The following is a 16,923-nucleotide window of genomic DNA, read 5'->3' as shown; positions in this document are numbered from 1 at the left end:
ACTTAAATAGGAGCTACCTGACACAGAGAAGTAGCCCAAAAGCACCTCAAAAGCTAGACATCATGCCAAGATCCAAAGAAATTCAGGAACAAATGAGAACAAAAGTAATTGAGATCTATCAGTCTGGTAAAGGTTATAAAGCCATTTCTAAAACTTTGTGGTGAACCTTCCCAGGAGTGGCCAGCCGACCAAAATTACCCCAAGAGTGCAGAGACAACTCATCCGAGAGGCCACAAAAGACCCCAGGACAACATCTAAAGAACTGCAGGCCTCACTTGCCTCAATTAAGGTCAGTGTTCACGACTCCACCATAAGAAAGAGACTGGGCAAAAACGGCCTGCATGGCAGATTTCCAAGGCGCAAACCACTTTTAAGCAAAAAGAACATTATGGCTCGTCTCAATTTTGCTAAAAAACATCTCAATGATTGCCAAGACTGTTGGGAAAATACATTGTGGACCACGAGACAAAAGTTGAACTTTTTGGAAGGTGCGTGTCCCGTTACATCTGGCGTAAAAGTAACACAGCATTTCAGAAAAAGAACATCATACCAACAGTAAAATATGGTGGTGGTAGTGTGATGGTCTGGGGTTGTTTTGCTGCTTCAGGACCTGGAAGGCTTGCTGTGATAGATGGAACCATGAATTCTACTGTCTACCAAAAAATCCTGAAGGAGAATGTCCGGCCATCTGTTCGTTAACTCAAGCTGAAGCGATCTTGGGTGCTACAGCAGGACAATGACCCAAAACACACCAGCAAATCCACCTCTGAATGGCTGAAGAAAAACAAAATGAAGACTTTGGAGTGGCCTAGTCAAAGTCCTGACCTGAATCCTATTGAGATGTTGTGGCATGACCTTAAAAAGGCGGTTCATGCTAGAAAACCCTCAAATAAAGCTGAATTACAACAATTCTGCAAAGATGAGTGGGCCAAAATTCCTCCAGAGCGCTGTAAAAGACTCGTTGCAAGTTATCGCAAACGCTTGATTGCAGTTATTGCTGCTAAGGGTGGCCCAACCAGTTATTAGGTTCAGGGGGCAATTACTTTTTCACACAGGGCCATGTAGGTTTGGATTTTTTTTCTCTCTAAATAATAAAAACCCTCATTTAAAAACTGCATTTTGTGTTTACTTGTGTTATCTTTGACTAATAGTTAAATGTGTTTGATGATCAGAAACATTTTGGGTGACAAACATGCAAAAGAATAAGAAATCAGGAAGGGGGCAAATAGTTTTTCACACCACTGTATTTTAGAAGTCATCTTTAAATTATGGGTAAATCCATAAAATTGACATGCTGCATGTGGTGAGTTTAAAGGGATTCTGTCATGATTTTTATGGTGTAATTTTTATTTCTAAATTACATTGTTTACATGGCAAATAATTCACTCTGTCATTTAAAGTTTTGTTCTTGAACCAACAAATGTATTTTTTTAGCTGTAATATTGGTTTGTAGGCAGCCATCTCAGTGCATTGTGCCTGAGTCTGAGCTTTCCGAGGGAGCCAGCGTTACACAACTGCTTTCAGGTAACCTATTGTTTCTCCTACTCCCATGTAACTGGAGGAGTCCCAAGCCAGACTTGGATTTCTTACTATTGAGTGCTATTCTGATATCTACTGGGAGCTGCTATCTTGCTCCCTTATCATTTTTCTGCTGATCGGCTGCTGGAAGGGGGGTGATATCACCCCATCTTGCAGCTCAGCAGTAAAGTGTGACTGAAGTTTATCAGAGCACATGGCTGTCGGAAATGAAGAATATGTCTAGCCCCATGTGTTTCAAAAATTAAATGTAAAAAATCTGCTTGTTCTTTGAAAAATGGATTTCAATGCAGGATTCTGCTGGAGAAGCTCTATGTGATGTGATGATGTGTTTTGAAAAAAAAATAAAACAAAACAAAAAACATGTTTTCCCATGACAGTATTCTTTTAAGTGGTGTGCTGAAGCTTCCTTTCTGACAGCATAGATTTAAAACCTAGGTGACAACTAGAGACACCACCTGCCAATTATCTAAAAAAAAAAATAGAATAAAATATAGAATATACATACAAATAGAAGATGAATGTAAATTTGCTTAGCAGTCTTACACTGTTTATCTGTATAGGTTTAGATCTCTTTTAAAAGGGGTGGGCAACCATAAAATTAACTTAATGATTAGCAAATAAAGATGGAACACCGATAAAATAAAAACCTTGCAAGCAATATGAGCATTTGCATTCTAATTAATTAAAAAAACCTTCAAAATAAAGAAAATAATTTCTTAGAAGGGGTCAGTCTATAACATATAACATTCCCTTTAAAGGAACAGTAAACAAAAAATAAAAAATATTTGAAAGTACTGTAACTAAAATATAATGTACTGCTGCCCTGCACTGGTAAAAGTTGTGTGTTTGCTTCAGGAACACTTCCATGGTTTATATCAGTGCTGTCCAACTGGCGGCCCGCGACCAGCCTCTGTGTGGCCCCCCACCTGTCTGGCAGCTTTGATGGCTTACCTTTGTGTAAGCTTTAAATAGTATCAGTACTGAGGTTAATTGCCCCCCTGCATGGTTCACACCTCCGATTCAGGCTGTAATCCCCTGTGTTTTTCACACTTTTTAGTTTCTGCATTGTTCACCCCCTGCAGTGTTCACACCTCAGGCTCAGGCTGTAATCATCCACATTGTTCACCTGTTCACACCTCAGACATTGTATGTAGTGCCTGGACTATGCTGCCTGTGTATATGGCACACACAGACAGCATAGGATAGGCAAAGTATGGCACATAGGCAGTATAGGGCAGGGAGGGTATGGAACACACAGACAGCATAGGGCAGGCATAGTATGGCACATAGGCAGCATAGCCACAAAAAAGCACTGGCACTCAAAGCTGCAAAAATGGGACAAGCCCTATAAAAATCTTTAATGCGGAGGTGCAACGTTTCGGGGCACAACAACCCCTTTATCAAGCATTGATAAAAGGGGTTGTTGTGCCCCGAAACGTTGCACCTCCGCATTAAAGATTTTTATAGGGCTTGTCCCATTTTTGCAGCTTTGAGTGCCAGTGCTTTTTTGTGGCTATTGGAATTGGGAGGGTGCCGATCCCTCCAAGCAGTGTGCACCGAGCGGAAAGTTTTTGGAGAGCTAAGGGTGTGCGGGTAGGATCTTCTGTTCTTACATAGGCAGCATAGGGCAGGGAGGGTATGGAACACACAGACAGCATAGGGCAGGCAGAGTATGGCACATAGGCAGCATAGGGCAGGGAGGGTATGGAACATACAGGCAGCATAGGGTAGGCAGAGTATGGCACACACAGGCAGCATAAGGGAGGCAGAGTACTGCCTGTGTGTGCCATACTCTGCCTGCCCTATGCTGTCTGTGAGAGGTGAACCTGGCAGGGGTTTGTTCTGGGAGTTTTTTAGTAGTTGGAAACAGCCATTAAATGGTCCCTAAGGTGTGTAATTATGTGCTGGGGGTTGCTGTGCTATCCACAGGGGAGGAGGCGGCATATGGATTTAAGGGTGTGTCTTAATATGACATAATATAATTATTTCATATACAGTGGAGGAAATAATTATTTGACCCCTCACTGATTTTGTAAGTTTGTCCAATGACAAAGAAATGAAAAGTCTCAGAACAGTATCATTTCAATGGTAGGTTTATTTTAACAGTGGCAGATAGCACATCAAAAGGAAAATCGAAAAAATAACTTTAAATAAAAGATAGCAACTGATTTGCATTTCATTGAGTGAAATAAGTTTTTGAACCCTCTAACAAAAAAAGACTTAATACTTAGTGGAAAAACCCTTGTTTGCAAGCACAGAGGTCAAACGTTTCTTGTAATTGATGACCAAGTTTGCGCACATTTTAGGAGGAATGTTGGTCCACTCCTCTTTGCAGATCATCTCTAAATCCCTAAGGTTTCGAGGCTGTCTCTGTGCAACTCTGAGCTTGAGCTCCCTCCATAGGTTTTCTATTGGATTAAGGTCCGGAGACTGACTAGGCCACTCCATGACCTTAATGTGCTTCTTCTTGAGCCACTCCTTTGTTGCCTTTGCTGTATGTTTTGGGTCATTGTCGTGCTGGAACACCCATCCACGACCCATTTTCAGTTTCCTGGCAGAGGGAAGGAGGTTGTCGTTCAGGATTTCACGATACATGGCTCCGTCCATTTTCCCGTTAATGCGAATAAGTTGTCCTGTGCCCTTAGCAGAAAAAACACCCCCAAAGCAAAATGTTTCCACCCCCATGCTTGACGGTGGGGACGGTGTTTTGGGGGTCATAGGCAGCATTTTTCTTCCTCCAAACACAGCGAGTTGAGTTAATGCCAAAGAGCTCTATTTTGGTCTCATCAGACCACAGCACCTTCTCCCAGTCACTCACAGAATCATTCAGGTGTTCATTGGCAAACTTCAGACGGGCCTGCACATGTGCCTTCTTGAGCAGGGGGACCTTGTGAGCCCTGCAGGATTTTAATCCATTGCGGTGTAATGTGTTTCCAATGGTTTTCTTGGTGACTGTGGTCCCTGCTAATTTGAGGTCATTAACTAACTCCTCCCGTGTAGTTCTAGGATGCTTTTTCACCTTTCTCAGAATCATTGACACCCCACGAGGTGAGATCTTGCGTGGAGCCCCAGAGCGAGGTCGATTGATGGTCATTTTGTGCTCCTTCCATTTTCGAACAATCGCACCAACAGTTGTCACCTTCTCTCCCAGCTTCTTGCTAATGGTTTTGTAGCCCATTCCAGCCTTGTGCAGGTCTACAATTTTGTCTCTGACATCCTTGGACAGCTCTTTGGTCTTTCCCATGTTGGAGAGTTTGGAGTCTGCTTGATTGACTGATTCTGTGGACAGGTGTCTTTTATACGGGTGACTAGTTAAGACAGGTGTCCTTAATGAGGTTGACTAATTGAGTAGAAGTGTCTAACCACTCTGTGGGAGCCAGAACTCTTAATGTTTGGTAGGGGTTCAAAAACTTATTTCACTCAATGAAATGCAAATCAGTTGCTATCTTTTATTTAAAGTTATTTTTTCGATTTTCCTTTTGATGTGCTATCTGCCACTGTTAAAATAAACCTACCATTGAAATGATACTGTTCTGAGACTTTTCATTTCTTTGTCATTGGACAAACTTACAAAATCAGTGAGGGGTCAAATAATTATTTCCTCCACTGTATGAATAACTGTTGATATCCCTGCAGTGAGGACCAAGCATTTGGGTTTTTGCTGCACTACCACCATTGTGATAAAATGAGTGTGGTTTGAAGTGGGTGTGGTTCAAAAAAGGGGAGTGGCCAAAACTGGGTTCCATTAGCGGCCCTCCACCATGTATGCTATAGAAATTCCGGCCCTCGGCACCGCAGAAGTTGGACAGCACTGGTTTATATAAATAAGCTGCTGTGTAGCCATGGGGGCAGCCATTCAAGCTGGAAAAAAGGAGAAAAGACACAAGTAACTTAGCAGATAACAGATAAGCTCTGTAGAATACAATGGGAATCTATGCAATGTGTCTGTTATCTGCAATGTAACCTGTGCCTTTTCTACTTTTTTCAATTTGAATGGCTATTCCCATGGCTACACAGCAGCTTTGTTTATATAAACTATAGTAGGGTTTCTGAATTCCTACTAACCACCAATATTTTTCCATAAAAAAAAAAGATAGTGAAAAGTGTATTTTTCCAAAGGACACACAATCCATTTAAATCATAATGTAAAAAAGGGGAATAAGGTAAGGAAAATACATTGGGTGTAAATACATTTATGGTAAACCAAGCTTTTAAAATGCCATTGTGATAATATGAAGATAACAACAAAAAACACAGTAAGGGCTACAAGCAACAGGGGGTGCTAATCTGTCAGGTTTCCTACCCAGAGATCAAAGTCACTAACCTTTCACACCTGGCCTGTGCATCTCTTCTAGCTCTTGCTTGGAGTACTATATTTTGGGTAAGCAGACATGTGGTAAGCAGACATCTTTTTTTTCCATTTTAAAGAAAAGGACCCCCACCCAAGGTGAAAGGTCAGTGGCTTTAGTCATTGGAGGTGCCTAATTCTTTGTTCTTCTTCTTAACACTCAATTATAAAGTGTTAACAAGCAGCGCTATGCATTAAATGGGTATTTAAGTTGAAAATGTTGATTACTTACCAAAACTGATACAATAGGTATAGAGGGCCATTCCCAAATTGTTTTTTACTTTCACATAATAAAATATTAAAATTAACACCTTGTTCTTCTTTTAAATGTGGTAAAGTGGTACTAGTGCAAAACTGGGACATTTTAGTGACCTGATAGCAAACCTGTAGCTATTGCCAAGCTTAGGGCTGTCCAACTGGCAGCCCACGGGCCCTCCACCTGTCTGGCTGCTGTGACTGCTTACCTTTGTGTAAGCTTTAAATGGTATCAGTACTAAGATTAACTGGCCCCCTGCACGTTTCACACCTCAGATTCTGTCTGAAAACCCCTGTATTGTTAGGGCAGGCAGAGTATGGCACATACAGGCAGGGTAGGGCAGGCAGAGTATGACAAACACAGGCAGTACTCGGCCTGCCTGTGTGTGCCATACACTTACATGGTTACATAAGGTTGAAAAAAGACCAGAGTCCATTAAGTTCAACCCTTCCAAGTAAACCCAGCACACACAACCTATACTTACCAATCCATACACTCACATACATAAACTATATATACAACTACTAATACTAACTGTAGATATTAGTATCATTACATTACATTACATTAACATTTATTTATAAAGCGCCAACATATTCCGCAGCGCTGTACAATAAGTGGGTTACATACATTGGACATACAGAGTAACATATAAAGCAACCAATAACCGATACAAGGGGTGAAGAGGGCCCTGCCCAAAAGAGCTTACAATCTACAAGGAGAAAGGGCTGAGACACAAGGTGTGGGAATGGGCATGACCAGAGTTGTGAGAGGTGGGGCACAGGGTATTGCTAAACTAGATTAGGGTAAGCCTCTCTAAATAAATGGGTTTTTAGAGATTTCTTGAAGGCAGAGAGATTGGGTGAAAGTCTGACAGTTTGTGGGAGCGAATTCCAGAGAAGGGGGGCAGCCCTTGCAAAGTCTTGAATGCGAGCGTGTGAGGAGGGAATGAGAGAGGAGTTGAGGAGCAGGTCAGTAGAGGAGCGTAACAAGCGGGTTGGATGGTACCTAGAGGTGAGTTCAGAGATGTAGGGTGGGGCAGAGTTATGGACTGCTTTAAATGTGAGGGTCAATAGCTTGAATTTTATCCTGGATGGTAGGGGAAGCCAGTGCAGGGATTGGCAGAGCGGCACGGCAGAGCAGGAGCGGTTGGAGAGGTGTATGAGCCTGGCAGCAGTATTCATTATGGACTGGAGAGGGGACAGTCTTTGGAGGGGAAAGCCAATTAATAGGGAGTTACAGTAGTCCAGGCGAGATATTATAAGAGAGTGAATAAGAATTTTGGCAGCATCTTGGGTGATAAATGATCGGATTTTGGAGATATTTCTTAGGTGAAAGTGACATGATTTGATAAGTGATTGGATATGAGGAGTGAAGGACAGGGCAGAATCAAGGATAACCCCAAGGCACCGGGCCTGGGAAGATGGGGTGATGGTAGAATTGTTAACCGTTATAGATACCTCGGGAACAATGTGGGCGTTGGATGGGGGAAAGAGAACCAGTTCAGTTTTAGAGAGGTTTAATTTGAGGTAACGTTGGGACATCCAAGTGGAGATAGCGGACAGGCAGGAAGAGACGCGAGTTAGAAGCTCTGGGTTGAGATTAGGAGAGGAAAGAGATCTGAGTATCGTCAGCATAGAGGTGGTACTGAAAGCCAAAAGAACTGATTAATTTGCCAAGTGAGGAGGTATAGAGAGAAAATAGTAAGGGGCCCAGGACAGAGCCTTGAGGAACCCCGACAGAAAGAGGCAAGGGAGAAGATGATTCCCCATTGTAAGAGACACTGAAGGATCGATCTGAGAGATAAGATATCACAATAGCCTTGGATAATATGCTTGTTCAAGAACTCATCCAAGCCCCTCTTAAAGGCATTAGCAGAATCTGTCATTACCACATCACTAGAAAGGGCATTCAACCTCACTGTGAAAAACCACCTACGCTGCTTCAAATGGAAGCTCCGTTCCTCTAATCTAAAGGGGTGGCCTCTGGTGCGTTGATTGTTTTTATGGGAAAAAAGAACACCCCCTATCTGCCTATAATCCCCTCTAATGTACTTGTACAGAGTAATCATGTCCCCTCGCAAGCGCCTGCCCTATCCTGCCTGTGTGTGCCATACTCTACCTGCCCTACGCTGCCTGTGTGTGCCATACTCTACCTGCCCTACCCTGCCTGTGTGTGCCATACTCTGCCTGCCCTATGCTGCCTGTGTGTGCCATACTCTGCCTGCCCTATGCTGCCTGTGTGTGCCATACTCTGCCTGCCCTATGCTGCCTGTGTGTGCCATACTCTGCCTGCCCTATGCTGCCTGTGTGTGCCATACTCTGCCTGCCCTATGCTGCCTGTGTGTGCCATACTCTGCCTGCCCTATGCTGCCTGTGTGTGCCATACTCTGCCTGCCCTATGCTGCTTGTGTGTGTCATACTCTGCCTGCCCTATGCTGCCTGTGTGTGCCATAATGTCGATATGATCTTAAAAGCTCTTGTGATAACATGGGTGGGTGCAGTTTTAAAAAGGGGAGTGGTCAAAACTGGCTTCCATTATCGGCCCTCCACCATGAAGGCCAGAAAAATTCCATCCCTCTGTACCACAGAAGTTGTACAGCACTGGCCTAGCTAATCCCATCATTAACCTCAAACCACCTGTCATGCTGAGTTAAAGGCTGTGGACAATTAGGGGCATTCCTATATAAAATCCTTCCAGAGTGGTGGAAGTTTTGCTAAAGAACATGGGAACAAAACAACAGAAAAACACAATGAGATCTCACATTTGCTTTAATATAAATTGGACTACTATAATCCACAGTAACATGTCTTAAATATCAGCATGTTGTCATTCTAGTGTTGTTAAAAATGAAATTACAGTCATCACGTGATCCTGAATATAATGCTGATGCTGAATTCAGGTCTTAAGACTGGCTTCCATGTTCTGTATATGTCACACGACTGAAGGCACACCTCATGGAGGTTAAACCTTGAAATGCACATGCCACATCAGGCATGGTTATTTGGTTTAATATTCTTTGATCAGAGGTCTGTAAAAAAAAAAAACCTTTAAACTACGTTTTTTTTAATACTAGCATATAACAATCTAAAACAGTGCATCATTTTTGCTAATGAAACTTTAAATAGTTTTATCCAGTATTACAGATTTTTATCAACAAACAGAACAAAGAACAATTTATTGGATCATGATTTGTGACACCAAGGGGATTAAATAATTAAAGGTGCAAAGTTTCAATTAGGGATGCACCGAATCCGGGATTCGGTTTGGGATTTAGCCAAGATTCTGGCTTTTTCAGCAGGATTCGGCCGAATCCACACTCCTAGCGAACCAAATCCTTAAAATTGCTTGAAACTGTTTTGTGTGTGCAGTTGCATCTGCAAATTAGGATTCAGTTCGGTATTTGGCCAAATCTTTTACGAAGGATTTGGGGTTTTGTGCATTCCTAGTTTCAATCAGCAGGTAGCATTTCATGGTCACATATTTAAAAGCAAACACCTTTTTGGTTGCTATGGATTACTGCACCTAGGCCAATGTGCCTTTTATTTAATAATGAATTCATATTGGGTGGCAGCTGTTCAGTGTGTAGCCCTGTGTTCTTTGCATATACAGGTATACTGTACTGGACACTGAACATGGAAAATGCTAGATGAAGAACACAGGGATATATAGTTGTATACATACCATCCTGGCTGAAGCTACTGAGTGTATAAGCTGGCAGCAAAGATGATGTCTCTTTTAATAAGCTGAGATGCGGCATCCATTTTTGCACAGAGTGTTGCGTCTCCTACAAGGCGCGCTGCTGAGCGTACATCGCGACAAGCCTCATCCAGACGCTGCACACAACGCACAATCAAGCCTTCTTGGATATCTGTTAATGTCATGATCTCAGAGAAGGGCTGTGGGCAGAATATCAGGTTTACTCTGCTGATTCCCATATAAACAATATTTAATTGGTTAAATCAAGTGTCCTAATGCTATCACTTATATCACATATTTTTTCAATATTAATTCACCATGTTGAAAGAAATGAATCCACCTGCATTACTGGTATAAATTCACCATGTTGAAAGAAATGAATCCACCTGCACTACCGGCTGCTAGCTAATAGCACATGCTATCTCAGGGGTGTCTGAATACATTTTTGAGTAGTTAAAGTTTATGGAGCAGACCATACATCTATAGGGCTGCTACTGACATTGCATGACAATTAGCTCTGTATAGAATTGCTTAAAAGTTATTTATATACACAGAAAATGTCTAGTTGTCATTTTAGGATGTGTTACCGGAGAATGCCTCCTGCACTCCTTCAGCTAGAAGGGAAGTGTCAGAAACAGATGCATGCACAAAACAACACTATGACAGTTTGTGAAGAGGATGGGGATGCAAGGATTTTAAGACCTCCAGGCAGGCCAAGAAGGAGCTGATCAGTGGTGGTATTGACATTTTTGCCAATGGGAAATTTGTTTTATTGGTGATGTAGTGTACACTGACCTTGTTTGCCCAGCCCTCAGATACTGTGGAGGATCTACAATTGTATGGCCATCTTAAGCTACTTGTCTATTAACTGTTTCCCCTTCTTGCTCTGCTGCAACCCACATATGCACAGATGGAGACAGAACAGGCAGTTTGCAGACAAGGAGCTTAATGTGAGCCCAGTGCCAGTGTAAGCTGGCAACTGATAAAGCCTAAAAAGGCACCTTGGCTGTTCATGGGAAATGGAGGATCTGGATGCTTGCTGTTTGCTGTGAAACAAAATGAGCTGTTTTAATGTGTGTGAGTATGCAATGTAATGTAATACAGAGTGTACCAAAAATGCAGATAAGAGTGTTGAGCAGGGATCCCCAACCTTTCTTAAATGTAAAAAGATTTGGAGAGCAACATAAGCATAATAAAAGTTCATGGAGGTGCCAAATAAGGGCTAAGATTGGCTATTGAGTAGCCTCTATGCACACTATCAGCTTACATGAGGCTTTATGTAGTAGTAAATCTTGTTTTTTTTCAACCAAAACTTGCCCCCAAGTCAGGAATTCAAAAATAACTAACTGATTTGGGGTCACTGAGAGCAACATCCAAGGGGTTGGTGAGCAACATGTTGCCCCCGATCCACTGGTTGGGATCAGTGGTGTAGAGGATACAATGTACATAATCTTTGAAATTTGCGATTATATACAGGTATATTAATGTGTTGTTTTACAAAACATCAAATGTTCTATCAATGTTCTATTATATTATTACATCAATGTAAAGTGTTGGTGAAATTCAATATGTTGATATACAGTTTTAAAGGAGAAGGAAATGTAAAAACTAAGTAAGCTTTATCAGAAAGGTCTATGTAAATTTAGGCATAGGTGCCCCTATGATTCTGTAGACATTGGTGTTTAATTGATCAGATTTGCAGAAATAAAGATATGTCGGTGCTTCTAAAATCCTTATTTTCATTGGTGGATTATTGAGATGTGAGGCCTCTAAGCTACACTTTCCACAGGCCTCCTTTACAGGCTCCTCCCACCTGTAGTCACACAGCACAGTCAACACAAAAGGCAAGAGTAGACAGCAGGCAAGGCGAGCGTCACTAAGGGTTCAAATGTGATCAGGGGCCCACCTAGCTTTTTTTTCAACAATCATTTCTATTTTCTCTTTTGGAATCTTTTAATATTTATTTTTATTTGCACTAGTCAGGTGCACCTCGGAGAAGAAGACAGGATGTGTGCAGCAATGTGTGATATCACAGAAAGTTAAAAACAGAATTAGTATGTGGGTGGAGCCTGTTTTATGAGACACAATGTATGGCAAAATGCACCTACAAATTATTCTGAAAAAAAATCACAGGTTGAATAACCTGAGGATGGCTGTTATGTTTCCTCTTTTTATCTAGTGTCTTGGACTGCCTATTTTTTCAAGCCAGTGACTTGAAAAACTCTATTTTCAAGTAAACGTACCCTTTCTAGTCTTTGAACAGCAGCAGCAATAACTCTGCTTCCTTAGGTTTTATGTTAGCTCAAACACCAGGTTGTACTTACCATACCACGTGCCCATTCATAGACAACCTCTGTGAGACCAAACTTATACTGAGCCACAAAGTCTTCCACTGACTCACGCAGGCCACATTCCCGCTGTATTAGTGCCAAACGCTCAGCCAGCTCACGTACTTTTTTAACTCCCTAATTAAAGTGAAGTAACAAAAAAAAAACAAAATAAATAAATTACAGCATGATATGCATTTAAACCATCTCCACAAAAACATTTATGCTTGCTTCTTCCAACACAAACTGCAGCTTATTCTCCCACAAACTGCAGCTATGAGATATGTTTTCCAAATAAATCTGTATTCATCTCAGGTTTGGCTCGAAAATGCTCGCAATACATATTATAAGAGGAAAGTAATTAGTAATCCATCCATGTTATTTTCTTAGTTAATTAATTGTTAAATAATTGTTTTGTTGTAAAACTAGCACAAACTTACCATATATGCCTTTCTTTTTTGTGGAGGTGTGTGAAGATTTTCTGGCATTAGATGAGTATAAAAAGCAAATATTACCTGCTTAAGGGTGTCTGTAAGACGGGGTTCACACTGAGTCTTGTGCTGGAAAACCAAACATGAAAGCAAAGCAGCAATTTCCTCGGGTGCTAGGGGTGACAGAGCTCCATCCAAGACCAGCTCAGTTACTAACAACTCATGGCTGCTGACCTCACAGGCCACTCTGCCCTTCAGCTGAACTGCCCCACCATCATCTATATACTGCAGTGTGCGAAGGACCTGTAAATGGTTAATAAATACATAGGGGGACATGTGAAACAAAGGAAACAAACCGACAAAGGAAGAATAGAAAACTTATTTTAAACAAGAATTTATTACAAATTCTTTAATGCCTAGCTGTATAAACATATGGGTGAAGACACATGGAGCGACTAGTAGCAGCTACTTGTTGTGGCTACTAAAAAAGACAATGTTGATCATTTACTGATAACTGTTTTAGCAGAGGCAATTCTCAATATTGTCTATGGCAGTTTCTGGAGTTTTGTAGCCTTGAAAAAGTAGCTTCTATTATTAGCCCAGTGTGTCTTCACTGTATGAGTATTAGCAGCATGTTCAGACACCCTGTACTATTTATTTTCACTGTAAAGTAGTGTAATTAAGGAAGATTGTAAATGCGTATATTTTTTTAAAGTTCTGTGCCTATAAATCTCTATAGCCCCAATGTGCTGCTTGCAATTTCAACCTTACTATCACTCTTATAACACCTTTGATCTCCAAGATCTGAGAACGCATTCTTGCTCCCGCAATGCTCTCTGTATATCCTTGTCATTCCTTTCATGTAAATATTCACAGTGACTTTCCACTGCATGCATTATCACTTGCTTAGACTTCACTGTTTATTTTCTGATTATTATGATGCCACTGGATTTTATGTTCCTTGAACCTCACTTATCATTTTAAATCCCACTGTTGATATTAGTGTAATGATTGAGCTAGCAACCATCAATTTGTAGCGCCTTACATTGACTCTCTGCTGGTACTCTGGCAAAAGGCTCAATGACTGGTCAGATGTCAGGAAGCGAAGACGCTCTAACTCATTCAGGACCTGTGACCTCTGCTCCAGAAGAATATACTAAAAAAATGGAGTGTTAGTCACATTGTATATACCATAACATTTAGCAACAAACAGAAAGAGAGGCAATGAATATATAATATATGAAGTTCAAGGTACCTGTGTGTTAAATCTGGGGCTGTTATAACATGAGAAGCTCTGTAATGCCTCTTCTAGCCTTTTCCCTCTGCTTACTGCCTCCACTAGTTCCAGTTCCTTTAGTTGAAGATCATTAACTGGACATAATGAGGATAGGGAGCCTGAAGGTAGATCGGCGAGCCGAGCCAGCTCCTGGGTCACACTTGAGAGTGCAGGGCCTGGAGGGTCATTTCTGTGTTTGTGCGCAAGTAAAGAATAGAAAACAAACAGAATATGAACTGGAAAAAGGGGACAAGTAGAAAAAGAAATGGCCATTGCTATATAGTAGGTTTGTGCATAACATCCATGTAAAGTGGAGTGTAAGGGAGAGAAACCATAATGTAATTATGATTAATTATGATTAGTGCAAAGGGAATATGTAGGATTAGACAGTAATAGAATGAGGTTTAAAAGTGAAAGTCAAGTCTATGCAAGAGGCATCATGATAACGATTGGCAGCTACCTGTAGCGAGGCATTTGACTTTTGGCAATGTCATCTAGGATCTTGTCTGCATGGATCCGTAATGTTTTCCCAGTTACAATATTAATATCTGATGAGCGGAGTTTAAGAAGTCTGTAATCGCAGGGTCCTAACAAAGCACCAGATAGAGATATTAAGCTACAATAAAACTGGAAATAGATTTGTCCTGTTTATAGACATACTAACTAATGCCATGGTTTGAATTTATCTTAGAAAAAAAAAATTATTACTATTATACAGAGTTATGTAATACAGTAGATAAAAAGGCACAGTTATATATTATACAGCACCAGACACAACTTTGTTTCTTGGTGATGTATAATATATACTGTTCCCCTTTCCCTAATGCTGCATTTTCTTTCCTCTATATATCTCAAACACTTTTTGTTTTCATCCTAGTTCCCAAACATTACTTCGTTATTTCTCCACTCCTGTCAAGCTTTTCTTTCTTTCTGAGAAAAACTGATTTGTAGGCACGGTTCAAAGTAATGTAAACTTGATTCTCTTACCCTCAGGTCGGAACACTTTGCCCATCAGTAAATCTTCGGGGACAGGTGCTTTCTTTACTTCTTTTTCTCGCGTCTCTTGATGTAGAACACCAATTTCTCTCCTTTTCTCATACAGCACAAGAGTGGTATAAATCCTATTGGCTGCATCAGACGACACCTGTGGGATAAAGTAAAAGACTAACAGAATGATACCTTACAGATAATCCCTTCCCAACTGCACAAACAGGCTCAGTTTTACCTGTAGGATCACACCAGGCACCCATGAGTGATACTCAGTATTAATGATGATGATGCGACCTACACTCAAACATTTCATTCCATTGATAGACTCTACCACCCTTTTCTAGGAAAAGAGACACAAAGAAATCAGAGTTATAGACTTTTAGTGTCCATGAGGTTCCACGATCCTTCTTAACAATTCATTTCTTGCTGAGAAATTACATTTCATAAACTAGTTTTTTCAATGACAGTTATAGACGTGATAAACTAACACCAGAAATGAACACAATAAAATATTTACAAATGTGTGTGCCAAGCACCTACCTGCACAGTCTCCCGGGTATAAATGAGTTCCTGAACAGTTACAAAGTAGTCATGGAGATCTGCCAGGTCTCCGGAACACTCAATATCACCCACGTCTGCCAGTTGTTGGGTAAGAAGCTTTATACGCTGTTCATGAGCCTAGAGGTCCAAGAAAATAATTTCAGGTAACAGTGGAAGGAGCAGTAGACTTACAGGTGTCTTCTTTCAGTGCTGCTGAGTTAGCCCAGGAGAAGGGCAGGCCTGGACTGGCAATATGTGAGTTAGCGCATATACCAGAGGGGCTGCTGTAAGATGCCATAGACAGTCATTATTTAGTGTGCTGGTGGGGGCTGTTTAGGCCTCCGTGTACTTGAAAGGCCAGGGTCTATTTAGAATCCAGTCCAGGCCTGGAGGAGCATAAGGGGGACTGACAAATTACTAGTTTTGGAGCTTCACAATAGATTACTTATAGATCTGCAGCTTAAAGGATCCATTAAATTTGTTTGCATTGAGTACTAACGTGTTAAAAAACCTTTCCTCAACTACTTATTATAACTACACCACCTTGCTGTCTCTTTGAGTCCTGGACTCTGCAAAACTCCTCTTCATCATATCTTCAACCCTGAGAGCTTCAACACGAAGAAGATTCAGAATCATAGAGTAAGTGAGACGGAATTGAGATTGTAGTTGAGTGGGTTTCCCCTGTAGGAGAAGAGGGCCATGTCATAAGAAAGTGGAGGACAAAATAAAAATGTTGAAGAAAAAGTCAAAGCAAAACAGATAGATATATTCAAATATAAGTGCTGCTATCTGTATAATATTTGTAATATTTACTTTGTTCCGTATCCTCAGTCATACTTCTATATTCCTTTTGTCCATCATTGTTAATAGGGCTATACTTACACATATGCTTTATTCAGCTTCCCTTACCAGCATCATCTTGTGCAGATCACTCATCTCTGGTACATCTGCTTTACACAATATTATCACCATTCCAGTGTTATCTAGACCTCGACGTCCTGCACGGCCAGCCATCTGTATATACTCCCCTGCGAAAAACAAAGACACACAAATAACTAATTTTCTCAGTAATATTGCAGTAAAATAAAACAAAAATTGCTAACATAAACATTTACAGTGTTACGTGAATTAAAACATTCAAACTTCACTCCCATGGCATATATAAAACTGTATGTGCTTCTTTTATATGAATCACTCCTCCTTACTCATTTTATCCTCCCTGACACAAAGAAGGTCAGAATATGCTGCTAGGATATTATGTATGTTAACATAAATAGATTTTCAACATTTTTACAGGGCATAACAACCAAGAACCCTTGCACCAAATGGAATATGATGATAGATGTGTGTATGACACAGAGACAAACAATGTAGCGGCACAAGAAAACATCACCTGGTGTCAGGTCTCGGAAGTTTGAGCCATCATGTTTTCTGATTGAATCAAACACTACAGTACGTGCAGGCATGTTTACTCCCATAGCAAAGGTCTCTGTAGCAAAAAGGATCTGACAAACAGA

At 40.9% G+C, this 16,923-nt stretch overlaps 1 protein-coding gene across 3 annotated transcripts in view; it reads right to left on the bottom strand.

The window, feature by feature from the left end:
• Positions 1-8,896: 8,896 nt before the first annotated feature.
• The window catches only part of skiv2l (Ski2 like RNA helicase), a 24,412-nt gene continuing 16,385 nt past the window's right edge, over positions 8,897-16,923 (bottom strand). For all 3 annotated transcript variants that reach the window (XM_018096711.2, XM_002942974.5, XM_031892387.1), the window contains exons 19-31: positions 16,800-16,911; positions 16,316-16,434; positions 15,950-16,087; positions 15,407-15,544; positions 15,102-15,206; positions 14,864-15,020; positions 14,337-14,463; positions 13,856-14,066; positions 13,646-13,756; positions 12,685-12,903; positions 12,167-12,307; positions 9,828-10,042; positions 8,897-9,174 (exon numbers count right to left, since the gene is read on the bottom strand). In XM_018096711.2, the coding sequence (XP_017952200.1) occupies positions 9,842-10,042; positions 12,167-12,307; positions 12,685-12,903; positions 13,646-13,756; positions 13,856-14,066; positions 14,337-14,463; positions 14,864-15,020; positions 15,102-15,206; positions 15,407-15,544; positions 15,950-16,087; positions 16,316-16,434; positions 16,800-16,911 (1,779 nt within the window). In that variant the 3' untranslated portion in view covers positions 8,897-9,174; positions 9,828-9,841. The remainder of the gene's footprint in view (positions 9,175-9,827; positions 10,043-12,166; positions 12,308-12,684; positions 12,904-13,645; positions 13,757-13,855; positions 14,067-14,336; positions 14,464-14,863; positions 15,021-15,101; positions 15,207-15,406; positions 15,545-15,949; positions 16,088-16,315; positions 16,435-16,799; positions 16,912-16,923) is intronic.

Source organism: Xenopus tropicalis, chromosome 8, assembly GCF_000004195.4.
Source record: "Xenopus tropicalis strain Nigerian chromosome 8, UCB_Xtro_10.0, whole genome shotgun sequence".
In the NCBI taxonomy this organism is placed as follows: Eukaryota; Metazoa; Chordata; class Amphibia; order Anura; family Pipidae; genus Xenopus; species Xenopus tropicalis.
The sequence above is the reverse complement of the archived record's forward strand: the minus strand, read 5'-3'. Positions and strand labels throughout refer to the sequence as shown.